Source organism: Rhamphochromis longiceps, linkage group LG2 (assembly GCF_057381845.1).
Source record: "Rhamphochromis longiceps isolate RC_006_pf linkage group LG2, R_longiceps_female_GT1.1, whole genome shotgun sequence".
NCBI lineage: Eukaryota > Metazoa > Chordata > Actinopteri > Cichliformes > Cichlidae > Rhamphochromis > Rhamphochromis longiceps.
Window position 1 is genome coordinate 31,135,248 of NC_140558.1, and position 12,879 is coordinate 31,148,126.

At 40.2% G+C, this 12,879-nt stretch overlaps 2 protein-coding genes across 2 annotated transcripts; both read left to right on the top strand.

Annotated features, from left to right (window-relative positions):
• Positions 1 to 843: 843 nt before the first annotated feature.
• LOC146677473 (uncharacterized) lies at positions 844 to 8,865 on the top strand. Its single transcript, XM_085422742.1, has 7 exons — positions 844 to 1,089; positions 4,730 to 4,880; positions 5,303 to 5,446; positions 5,630 to 5,758; positions 5,879 to 6,109; positions 6,362 to 6,487; positions 6,863 to 8,865. The coding sequence occupies exons 1-7, from the start codon at positions 932 to 934 to the stop codon at positions 7,088 to 7,090; spliced, it is 1,167 nt and encodes a 388-aa protein (XP_085278868.1). The 5' UTR covers positions 844 to 931; the 3' UTR covers positions 7,091 to 8,865.
• Positions 8,866 to 9,920: 1,055 nt separating this feature from the next.
• On the top strand, positions 9,921 to 12,054 carry LOC146677474 (uncharacterized). Its single transcript, XM_085382075.1, has 7 exons — positions 9,921 to 9,974; positions 10,333 to 10,523; positions 10,733 to 10,985; positions 11,065 to 11,156; positions 11,265 to 11,404; positions 11,499 to 11,603; positions 11,703 to 12,054. The coding sequence occupies exons 2-7, from the start codon at positions 10,394 to 10,396 to the stop codon at positions 11,787 to 11,789; spliced, it is 807 nt and encodes a 268-aa protein (XP_085238201.1). The 5' UTR covers positions 9,921 to 9,974; positions 10,333 to 10,393; the 3' UTR covers positions 11,790 to 12,054.
• Positions 12,055 to 12,879: the final 825 nt, after the last annotated feature.

Here is a 12,879-nt window from a genome sequence, read left to right on the forward strand (position 1 = left end):
AAAGGAAGTTGGGAAGTAGTCATCAGTTAATGAGTTAACGGTAAAAGATCAGGAGATTTATTTCCATTGACCTTTGAATGCTTAAAATGCTAAAATACTATATTTGCAGTTTGGTATGTACGTAAAATGTTTCTCAGGAATTCATTTTTTTACCACGACTGGCCTCGAATCTCTCGGACATGATGGGAAACAGTGTGTAGCAAACTAGGTTGTCAAATTAATTTCCTTAGTGTTAATAAAAGACAGCTTAGCCTGACTAAGAGGAACATAATTAACAAAAATCCTTTCATTTACTTGATTGTCCCTTGGATGAACTTGTGATTTACTAATTAACCTGTTGCAGCCAATTTCCCTCAGTCCCAGTAATGAGCAGACTGGTGAATGCAATCAGCCTGACTCTGTCATTATGCGTTATGAATAAATGTATGCATTACCATTATTATCAATTACATGTCCTACAATACATAATCATGCATAAATTATGCATATCTATTCAGCTCCTCACCTATTAGCTCTTTTCTGAATTGCTTATTCAGAAACAGCTCAGCTAACGGGCACGCAGTCCCCAACACTGACCCACATGCACAGACTCACACAATCGACACTAACTGGAGTTTCCCAAATTCTCCAAATGATCTAAACCAAAAAGGCCAACTGAGAAAACATTTGAATAATGTGTGGTCACATGTGGGGGGTTACAATACTTTCAACAGCTAAAGTACGGTGGGACAGACCCTCCTCAGCAAAGAGCTGGAACAGCTTGTCACTTCCTATTCGTTGCATCATGTGGCTCATGGTCTCGGCTACTTCCTCTTTTCACTACGTATCAATACTAGACGACAGTATTTACTTTCCACCACACGCGCCGGGGAGGCTGTATGAAGAACAACTAGTTTGAGGACTTCATGACGATTTACATATTCGATTTATAATGGATGGAGATCTGCTGTCTTTGTCATCTTCCTCCTCGTTATCATCTTCAGCAGCAGAAGGAGAACCAACAGGAGGACAGAAAGATGCTTCACCTAAAAGTGACAGCAGCCTTCCTCAGAGCCAACAGGAACCCAAATCAGCTGAAGAAGAGTTATGGTGAGTGTGTAAGTGTGTGTGAGTGCGTGTGTGTGTATTTCTACGTATGAAATAGAAACAAAAACAGGAAAATATGCGGTAAATCATAATCAACAAATTTCCCACATGTGGGACTAATAAAGGTTATCTTATCTTATCTTATCAATCACAGCCTCAAATCCACTCATGGTAAGATTTATGTAGGCAGGATTGCATAGATGGCTACCTATAGTGTCCAAGGGGTGCTGAGTTTCTGTCCACCTAAAAAAAGTACATAGTTTCAGACCCCGAGGTATACAATAAATTTTAGAAATGCTTTAAAAAGACTCAAAGTCCCATTGTAGTTAAAAACCTTTTAAGTGACATGTTTTTAAAGATATTTGTGTAGTTTTACGAGGAAGTTCCCCTCAGCGAGAGGAGGAATAAAGAGTAACTGCGGAGTTTCCCATGAGATCACCAAAAAAACGTAGGCTTCAGTTCACTGTTTCGCAAGACTTGGTTTAAATAGAAATACCACCAAAATGTCATTTCTTGCTTAATGTCAAGAAATCAAACTTTAAAAAAGTATCATTTAAGTGTCTTTTATGTTTCTTACACTTATTTCATGGTACATATAAAACATATGCGTGTGACTAATATTCTTTCTTCTCAATGGGGGGTGGGTACACTTTATCACAGTATTTACCCATATGATGAGTCTTAAAATCAGCCTCGTCCGCCTCCTCCTGTGGGGCTTTAACTGTGGCCACCCCACGCACAAGTAGAGTGATATTTGTCAGGGTTACCAGCAAGAAGGAAAGATTTTTTTCTGTCTACCTCTTTATTATATGCCATGACAGTAAATTACCATATTGCCGCAGAAGGCAGTAGCATTTTGGTGTCCTTCCGAGATGGCATATGATTGAAAACTTAGTGAAACTGGGTCACGGAGTGTGTATCGACTGTCAAAGCTGGAAGAGAAAAAGCTCTGTATCAGGGAGACATGGAGCATAGTTGCTTCAGTGGGATGGCTGAATACACAGTGTTAGCTTGCCAAGACAGGGTTTTTGACATGGGTGCATTTGTATTTAATGCCGCAGTGGCCACTAAAGTTAGGCTCTGTTTCATTTCATTGTGTTTCTTTACAGCTTCTGCCCTCATGCTGCACCTCCCAAACTGCAGAGCAGAGGGTTCATTGTAGCTGATTTCCCTATTAGTGACCATAAACAGTCTGTGCTAAAGCCCTTTGTGCTCTCGTTGAGCCCAGAAATATGACAGATGGCACAGTGTAAAATTAGACAAGCAGTTTTAACCATGGATACACTTGCTTTTTGTATAATAACCGTTTCAAATCTCAGAACAGGCTTTGAGCATTTTAAATGTACCAAAGGAACTTTTGCAGAATTTCCTCAATGTTTTTTGAAAATATCACCTTTTCAGAGAACAAGGGAAAAGTCACTGTTCTGAGTGTTGTTAACAACATTTATTTTGTTATCCAGAGCTTTCAGCAGTTCTTAGAAAAGCATAGTTTTTAAATGAACTTTGGTTACTAAGAGAGGTTATACAGGGCACTGGTGTATTTGGAGGAACTTTTGAGGTTTGTTTTGTCGTTGCTAAGCTAAACTAAAATGTTGCTGGTGCCCAAAATTAGTAACACTGGACATAGAATGAAAATAATAAAAAAAAAAAAACTTCCCTTAATACTGTTCCTATAATCACGAGAGGACACAGAATGTATAGTCCCATTAGAGAAGCTGATTTACCTGACAGCAAAGTTATCTATTTAAATAAAGGTTAGTAGTAGGTCCAAGTAGGGTTTGAATCTGGTAGCTGGGGCCTTTTTACATGTACTTTGACTTCCTGGTAGCCAGGTTTGGGGGGATTCCCACTGTCCTATCTCTATCAGCCCTGACTACGCCCTCTCAACCTCTGACAGCTGAGATAGGCTTCAGCTAGAGGTGGGCAGATCGAACCAGATAATCATTTTTTGGAAATTAAAAGAAATATACCACAAACATAACACATGTTATTTATGGCCTATAGCAGATTTACAGCTTTAAACAAGAGAAGCCAACCCAAAGTGCTTTAGAGAAAGGTACATTTGCATTCCAGATCACCAAAATCTCCAGAAATCCCAGTTTCTGTCACCCAAATGCAGAACTAGGAAGACAAAAGTAAAGTAAAAATCACAGCTTTACTCAACACTTAAAAAACAACGACTAACTAAACTACTGTAGGGATGTACGCATGGATGTAAACTCATACATCATGAGGGAGAACACGGCAAAGAACAAAGGGAGACAGTACACAGGCAGGAGGCTACCAAAGTAAAACAGGAAACAGCACACTCGATCAAGACCGAGACACATGAATTTCACATAGTACTGGACCACAGATGAATAAACATGAAAGCAGAGGGAAATCAGACAAACACGGGGACATGACCAGGGAGATAAAGGATAACAAAACTCGGAGACAGACGAAAACAAGAGGCACTGATGACAAGGCAGAGACGAAACCAAGGAACAGACTAGACACGAGAAGAGAACTACACTGCTCTCTCCTGCATACGCCGTCTTCACAGGTATCAGTACTGTATCAGCAACACTGGCCCTGTATTTACTTGGTATCAGATTGATACCATGTGTGCAGTATTGCACAGCACTAGCTTCAGCAACCCTGAAATGGATAATGGAAGAAAATGGATGTATGGTTAGATTTATTTATTTTAACAGATTACATCACATTTATATATAAAAAGAGTCTTTGTAGCAATAGTAATAATAGTAATAGCTTCAAAAGTTAACCCATTGTGCCATTTTGCTCATGTTTAGACTTCCATGTTCCTATTTGTGGCTATTGCCTTGCTGCTTTCTGAAATTGTGTAACACAGATTTTCACATAGCAGGACACTGAACATAAGTGGATGAAAGCATGTGTTTGCGGAGGAGTTTAGCCTTGAGGGGAATGAGGTATGATCGCAAATTGTTATTCTTTGTAGTACTTAGCTCTGTGAGGTTGCGGCAGTATTTTTGTGTTAAGAAGCCCTGTGGCCTGCGTTCACTGTTTTGTGTGTTCCTCTGTGAGCAGATACCCCACCTCCCCACCCTCGGGCTTCTTCTCCCCCTTTTGACTGCTTAGCTGTTTCTTTTTAAGTAGAGCTCCTATCAGAGCTGGTAGAAAGGAAGCTAGTTTGACTAATTAGACCTTGCAAATATTTTTCGTTCCTGCGTGCAGTTCAATAGAAAAGTGCATTTTCCAGGGATCATCACCCACGTTGTTTCCATGGGCTATCAATGCGCAGATACATCGGATAGTAAACAAACTTTGATATGCCAGGAGAGACACTGAGAAGAACATCGCTCTGTGTGTGTGTGCCTGAGTATTTTGAGTACATAATGTGACTATGCATTTGTGTGTGTGTGTGTGTGTGTGTGTGTGTGTGTGTGTGTGTGTGCGTGTGCGTGGGTGTGCATAATGGCTCCTATTCGATTCCCTGTAAGTGCACTCTACGGGAGTGGGCGTTCAAAAGTACCTTGACTTTTTTTTAAGTGTACATGTGCTGGCTTATTAATGGAAATCCTTTTCTGATGTTCTTGATCGTGATTTTATTTAAGGCAAACTCCATATCCTCCTCTGGTATGTATGCATGTGTAAACAGCATCTGTGTGTCGGTGTGCAGGGTGCAGGAGGAGAGTCCCGTGGCTGACAGGCTGCTGTCCACAGAGGAGCAGGTGACTCTGATCACAGAGAGTCTGACAGTCACCTCGACTGACCAGGAAAAGCTGCTGCTGCTCAACAAGAACACTGAGCTCCGCAGAGTCAACAAGGAGGTACAGCATCGCATTAAAACCGGCACATATTCTCCACTGGCCCGCATTTTATTGCTGATGTTGGCAATTACATTTAGTTCTCTCTGAAAACCAGAGGAGAACTGTGGGTGTTGTGTGAAAATTGCTGCAAAGCTGTGAAGAACCATCATTTGAGTTCAATTTTTCACTATTATACAACCAGAGCTTCCTGATTTTAATTAGTTGCTTCTTAATAAAAAAAAGGAAACCGAGGGGGGGGGTAACTAATGCATTTAGAGTAAGAATGAAGTGCCCGGCTTCAGTTTGTGATGCCAGCATTGTTGTGACGACAGACAGAGTGACGGCAGTAAAGATTAAATGAACGAAGCTATTGATTACTGCAGTGGAGGCCTTGGCAGTAATGACTGTTGTGTGATGATGATGGTCATGATGATGTGTCACAGCTGATGAAGCTGAACGAGGACTGGGACCAGGTGTACCGCAGTGCCACGCTGCGTCTACAGCACAGGCTGGAGGCTTTGGAGCTGGAGAACAGCGCAATCAAACAGCTAAACAACAGACTGCTCCTCAAAGTTGAACATCAGCAGGTAAATGCAAGCGCTAACACACCACCACCGCACAACTTATTCCGGGCATTTGCTTATATACTGAGAAGTGGGTGTCGTAGACGAGGGGATTCCTAAACAGTTATCTTGCAGCTGTTTTAAATAGCCATCGATAATAGATGTGGTTTGCATGTGTGATATTTATTGCTATATTTGGGATTGCAGAGTGCAAAGGAGTACTATGAGCAAGCATTGATGCAGGAGCTAAAGAAGAACCAAGAGCTGCAAGAATATATCAGGCTGCTGGAGAGCAGGTTGCACCACCCAGGGAGAGACTTCACACCTGCCAAACCGGTATTGCTCCTGTCAGAGGGTCTCACCTGTACCTGATCGCATTGTGCATTTTCTTTTCTTTTTTTCAGTTGTATGATCACAGTGTTGCTCATCTCTTTGTCTTTTTTTTTTCCATCAAAGGGAAGCTTTACTACTGTGATGCGAGGTCCAGCTCTGGGCCCCGGAAGTCATCCTGACCTGTCTTGCGGCTCTGCGCAAAACCCTTCACCCTCCTTTTTCCCAGCTTCTACCAGCCCAGAGGCTGAGTATCAGCGAAAAGGCCAGGCCAGCAGTTCCCCACTGGGAGTGCTGGAAAACTCCAAGCAAGAAGTGCATGATTTAAAAGAGCAGCTGGAGGCACTGAGATGTCAGGTGGGCTGCTCTCTTCTGCACAGCTTCCAGAAATGTGTCTGTTTCTAATGAGAGGAGAGCAGAATTGATGTCGACTCACTGTTGCCAGGGAAAGATTTGCTTAATGCTGAAAGAGACTTCAATGAAGCGGTGAACGGCACCACCAAGTGGTGGCTCTGTGCCGCGCAGACATTCATAATAATAAGCGTCCGCAGATTGCAAAATACGGCTTTAACGATGGCTCGCTGCCGTGTTTTTGTCTTGTGTCAGCAGACTGAGATATATGAGGCAGAATATCAGACAGAGCACAACGACCACAAGCACACGCTGCAGGAGAACCGAAGGCTGAGGAAGAAGAGAGAGGAGATGCGCCAACAGGTGGCACTACTGCAAGAACAGGTAGTGTTTTTGTCTATGCACAAGAGTACACACTCACACAGGCGAACACACCCACATTCATACTTAAATCCCTTAAGCAAAGATTATGAAACCTGCCTGCTGTCTGATCTTGATGCAAACCTTGCAAAATAAATGTGAACAAACAGAAAATTCATGCAGTGACTGGTTATTTCTTTTGGCTTATAGTGTCAAACTAGAGACTTTAATGCCATATTTTTATTTATGTAATATGTTTAAACATATTGTAGTAGGCATATATGATTAATCCACAGCTGCTCCAAATAAAACAATATACGGATTAAACCCCTTTCAGCTTCGACCTGAATGTCTTAAAGATGTGTTTGTCACTGGAATCTCGTGTGTTTTTCTCATCAGCTTAAGATATATGAGGATGACTTCAGACGGGAGCGGTCGGACAAACAGATGCTGCAGAGGCTGCTGTTACAGAAGACGTCTGAAAACAAAAACCCTGTGCTCATCCACCGCTGTAATAATGAGCAGCAGCTGCTAGGGGGCGACAAGAGACCACAAAATGGAGAGAAAAGGAAACAGCACCACCCACTCTGCCCAAAGCACCCAAACAGGGACAAAGAGTCAGTGTGACACTTAGAGGGAAAGTGAGCCATGTTTACAGAAAATGAGTGCCTGGTAACATCAGACTCACTAAATGTGTCAGCAGCTCGCAAAGGATCTTGAGTACTAAGTCTCGTCTGGAAAAGCATCATTAGACAAAGTAAAACTCTTCATGTAATTTTTTAAGCACTTCAGCACAAACATTTGCCAGTGTGTACATAACTCTCACTGCTGCAAGTTTGAAGTTTCCTTATAGTGTAAAAAGAACAACCTTATGAAATATTCCCTTCACAGACGAAGAGAAACTGAAACAAAAAGAACAGAAAGAGAAGTAGGAGACCAGAACTGAGCGAGAAGATGAGTGAACCAAAAACTGTAGTTTGAGCTAAACAAACACCTCACAGATCCTCAGCTGACAGCTTCACTGTTTGTGCACGAATGTGCTGGTTTGTGAAAGGAAGTAGCTACACACTGCTGTACATATGACATCATCACTTAGAACAAACATAACCAGACAAGTTTCAGAAGAAGGTTCTTTCTTTTATTTTTAAGGAATATTTTGAAACTATAATGACGTTGTTACTTAACATGACAGTTTTCAGCTGTGCTAACTCGATCACTTACCCACATAACTTAACTTATAACTTAATAATTTAGCAATGCGGGACTGATATTGATTGAAGATGTGCCTGTATAGATAGTTTAGTCAAAATCAGGCATGATTTACGAGTGTAGTTCATCACACTTGCATCGTTTCATGTTTCCGATAAAGTGTAAATATGCTTTTATTAGGATTAACATATTTAAGTTGCCTTTTGAATCTTTCACTTCATTGCAACACTTTTGTGTAACCCTTTTTTGTAAAAGGTCATTTAATATCTATAATGTTTAATTAAAGATACAGATAATTAATATCACTAACAATTATATTTTTATTAGTTTGTGTAATTAAAGATTGTTTAAATGGCATATATTGCATATACCATGGTGTTGGTGGTTTTGTAGTACATTCATGCTTTTACTGATCAATGATCATTCCTGACATCTCACAAACACAGACAAGGTGTTATGTTATGTTATTAACATAAGGTTTAGCGTCATACTAGTCATCATAATAATGCTTATATATGCATTACAAATTATTTATTCTCATATGGATTCATAAATGACAGTTGTGGCTTTATTAAGCTATCTGTGTAATGTTCATAGATACTAATTGGCTAATATACAAAGCAGTTATTAGCCAATTAGTAAACATTATAAAATAAAGCATGATTTGATGATCAATTTTAATACATGTATTCGCATTGATTCAGAATACCAACACAGCTGTGCCGTTTATGTGGTTCTTCAGTGGACGCATTGCACTGAACCATCAAACCTATTTGCAATTTCAGAAAGTTGTACAAGGAAGGTTGAGTGGGTTTTTTTCCTCAGAGATTAATATCTTTGCAGTCTGAAGGAAGCAGTTAGGGCTGCTGCAAGTTTTTACTGCTAAGTGGTCTTTGTCGTCACTGAAACCAGAAAGAGTGACTGGAGGGGTTTTCCTAAACAAGATTTTCCACTGCATACTTCTAGGTTTTTGTAACAGACTGTGAAAGGTTGCCTGTCTTTGTATTAAAGGGTCGTTACGTTTATTTGGTCACTGATTAATTGATTTTCACAGATATATTTAAAAGGACAATTGCTTGTCAGCACCAAAGTGATAGAAGGAAGTCACTGTGGAAGCTGCTCTTTGTCACACTGAAACCGATCTGCATCCTCAAACTGATGGGTTGCTTCTACGCTGCTCATTTATCCCTGTTTTCCAGTTTATGAATAAAATATATTGTTATTAATTTTCCCACAAGACCTTGACTCTAGTTTGGTCTTTTTATCAGCTTTTATCATTGAAATATAATGACACAAGTTATGGTTATGGTTACAAGGTTATGCTTTTATTGCATTGGCACTGTGTTTGGGATTTTTTGCCATGGTGAATAATTAAGCCGTTCGCAACCAGGTGCTTTCCAGATGGTGTTTTACGGTGGATCAAAAGAGGTACTGACATCAATCTGGACAAGAGCCCAAACACCAGTGGCTGAAATGCAGCCCCAAACCATGACGGAGCCTTCACCGTGTGTTACAGATTGCTGTAGAAACTCACTGTTTTACGTCTATCTTGACCTGCTGCCCACAGATGTGCTCAGAAGTTTACATATGGGCATAGCTGTCAGTCCAGTTCTTATATAATTCGGGATATCTTACCCTTTTCTCCCTCTTTCCCTTCATTATGAATAGCTTCTTGACAGCCACCCTTCACAGAGACCATTTCTGATGAGGCTTCAGTGAAGAGCAGATGGTTTAACTGAAGCACCAGATGTATTCTTGAAATCTTGTCTCAAGTCTTTCATGGATTTTTACCTATTGTTTAAGGACGGAAGAGGCTTGGTTCAAAACTTTTACACAGCACCACTGATATAATAGGAAAGGACAGAGAAAAATAAAACATCTTCACACCATCATTATGCACAATATGAAGTATGTCTTTTTCTCATCGGTTCCTCATTCTGTAAATTCCTGACAAGGAAAAGAACGTGTTGAACAAAAGGTTGTGATGAGCGAGGGCATTTAGTCAATGAATTCATGTTGCTTGAAAGGTTTTTGTTTCACAACATGTCACACCTTTAAGATACAATTTCTTTTTCCTGATGGTAAAATCGTTCACTGCTCTGGTATTCATTGACCTCAAAAGGATGGAATGTGACAATCATTGTGTGGCACAATTTCAAATCAAAGACGTTTTACGATGACACAGAGAGGAGGTCCTTGGAAGGTGGGTTGTACACTATATAAATCTGTGCAGCAGAAGCATTGGAGAGCATCCAGGATCCAGACTTGGAGAGACACCAACTGAAGACTGAACAGTGCACAGGTGTGATGCTATTAACACATTTACTCCAGCAGTTATGGTTAATAATAACAGCTGTATTCCCTGTGGTATATTCTCCACATTTCACCAAGTTATACATTTCTTATTTTACTTGTTTTTTACTGTGGTTTTGCCACTCCAGAAAAATAAGTCAGTTTTGCATCTCTGTAGGGTGTTTTCTTAATTTGCTTTAGTCCACAGAACAAACATTGTTTATATGGTTTATTTTCACCCATCATGGCAAGTGGGCAGGACTTTTTTATTTTTATGTCGCTGAAAACACGAAGGAAAACAGGAACTGTTTTGCCTTACCAACTTTTCTATATCTTCTCTACCCCTTAAATACCACCTCAACAAACAGCTTCTACATTATAAATTCTGAAAAAGCCTTAGCCATCGTCTGTGAGACAAGTCCTGCAGAGATGACTGCATCCACAGAGAAACTGCGAGAGAGCTACAACCAGCAGGGCTTCCTCTCGGCACTGCCTGTGCTGAATGAGACAGAGCTGAGGGAAGCAAGAGATGCCTTTTCTAAGTTGGAGATGGAATTTGGTAAGTAGCACACAGCGATGAAGAGAGATGGGTAACAAGACAATGCTAGTGCAGAAAAGACAGTTGAGGAAAAAGTAGCAACAGATCATTAATGAGTTGAATTTATCTTCTAAAAGTACGAATATGCATAAAAGTAATTAAAACTAGTAGACTAAATTTTGCCCTGTTTTTTCTAAGGAAAGCTGTGTTATGTTTATACATATATCCAGGTACTGAGTACACGCAGTACAGCCTTCACAATGCTCACCTCCAGTATCCATGGGTGATGAACCTGACCAAGCACCCTCACATCCTGCAAGTGATCACAGCCGTCTTGGGCCCAGATGTGATCCTGCTGGATTCCCGCTTCATCTGCAAATACCCAGCATCGGTCAAACCAGCCAAGGAGGAAACAATTGCCCAAAGCAATGGGCACGCTGAAAAAGATGAACTTCCATACGTGGCCTGGCATCAGGACATGAGGTAAATTTTACTCAACAGACAAAGAAGCAAACACGTGTTTGTTTTGCTTTCCTATGCCTAACTCTAATTGTTTGTTCAGGTACTGGGGTATCACTGGCGGCCCTGTTCTTTCTGTGTGGCTTGCTTTGGATGACTCACTAAAAGAAAACGGTGCCCTGCGGGTTATCCCAGGTATTTCATCTGCTTTAGTGTTTTGTTTTTCTTTTATACAACTTGCTATAAAATGTGCTTTCTAAAATCAGCAGTCTTACTCACAGTGTTGAGCTTTGCCTCCTGTAGGCAGCCACTGCTCAGGCATGTTGCCCCATCGCCAAGCCCTCCGCCCTGGGAACATGCTGTCAGTGAACCAGGAGATCCCAGAGGAGCTGGTGCAGGTGGAGGAAGCTGTGTTATGCCCTCTGTTAGCTGGACAGATGTCTGTGAGTTCGGTTTTATTCTTAACTTAAAAGGCTGTAAATGAGGATAAAGACATTGTATGTTGAATGAATGACCTTTTGTTTCTTTAACATATAGATTCATGATGGACTCCTTGTGCATGCAAGTGATGCCAACACATCACAAAAGAGACGCTGTGGGTTTGTGATCCGTTACGTTCCCACCTGTGCTTACCCCACAGAGGTAAGGCCGACGTTTTTCCCTGTTTTGAAAGAATCAGAGTTTCCTCTTGTATTTTTCTGTTTTACTGTTTTACTTACTTATTTTACTTCTGTTTCTTAGGATCCTGATCGTCCAAGGAAGTTTCATGCAACAAAGTTGGTCAGCGGGACAGACGCATTCAATCATTTCTCCAACAAAAGCACATGAATATAAGTATTCATGTGACTACAGTCCAATTTGCAAGACCAGGAGTTAATATATGTTACAGAAATATAATGTGTTGTTAAAGCAAATGTTTAAGTTTTATAATCAAATCAAATTTCAGATTATTGATATATTTATCACATTTCTGTCATTTTTTGACATAACTTGCTGTGTTTAAATTCCTTTAACTCTATATCATGAATTAATTAAATAATTGAATGTGTGGAAACTGTTTTGTGCCATAAACTGGTTTGTAAAATTTGAAATAAATGACAAATTGCATACAAACAAAAGAGACTCACGGCGATTTTGCTTTCCAACTAAAATCTTTATATCATATTAATGACGAAAAATCTACAATATGCCAAAAGCCAATTCAGGATGTTTGCTTGGTGTAACAGATTTGTTATAAATTTAGACCGAGTTCAACAGTAAAAACTTTTCTTTCTTTTTTTTTTACACAAAGCGCTGTTACATTCTTATTTAATGCACAAAGCAGAGTGAAGTCTACTTTGTGAAATTAAACTTATTGACTCTTAAATTTTTGCATTTTCCTGTTCAATTCTCATCATAAACAGAGATGCTCATACAGCTGTTATTATAAACAGTACTGTGCAAAATGCTTGAGCCAACCCTCGGTTCTGTATATTTTCCTAGCAAAATGGCTAATAGGTAATACAAATGGAATTATATTTTATATTCTAACAAGCTTGAAACTAAATATTTGGTGTGATCACCTTTATTCTTCAAAACAGCCTGAACTCTTGTAGGCAGATTTCTTGTAAATTCTTTAAGTAGTTTTCAGGAATAGCTATCTAGATTTCTTGAAGGACACTCAAAGCTCTTCTCTGAATGTCGGCTGCCTTTTTGTTCCATTCTCTGTCATTATAATCCCACACTGCTTGTTGAGGTCTGGACTCTGGGGAGGCCAATCCATGGCTGATGATAGTGTTGCATAGGGCTTTTCCGGGTACCCTTTTACAGCTGTGTATTTGGGATCATTTTCATACTGAAAAATGAATCAGTGTTTTGCAAGATCTCCAGCACTACTGGCTGAAATGCAACCCAAACCATGACAGAGCCTCCACCGTGT

What these genes read in the sequence shown, in the direction of transcription:
- LOC146677473 (XM_085422742.1), top strand. Translation starts at nt 932, where the DNA reads ATGGATGGAGATCTGCTGTCTTTGTCATCTTCCTCCTCGTTATCATCT. An exon ending in TCAAAGTTGAACATCAGCAG is followed by an intron (nt 5,447 to 5,629) that starts GTAAATGCAAGC and finishes TTGGGATTGCAG; the next exon opens with AGTGCAAAGGAGTACTATGA. An exon ending in ACTTCACACCTGCCAAACCG is followed by an intron (nt 5,759 to 5,878) that starts GTATTGCTCCTG and finishes TTTCCATCAAAG; the next exon opens with GGAAGCTTTACTACTGTGAT.
- LOC146677474 (XM_085382075.1), top strand. Translation starts at nt 10,394, where the DNA reads ATGACTGCATCCACAGAGAAACTGCGAGAGAGCTACAACCAGCAGGGC. An exon ending in TGTTAGCTGGACAGATGTCT is followed by an intron (nt 11,405 to 11,498) that starts GTGAGTTCGGTT and finishes TTTAACATATAG; the next exon opens with ATTCATGATGGACTCCTTGT. An exon ending in CCTGTGCTTACCCCACAGAG is followed by an intron (nt 11,604 to 11,702) that starts GTAAGGCCGACG and finishes TCTGTTTCTTAG; the next exon opens with GATCCTGATCGTCCAAGGAA.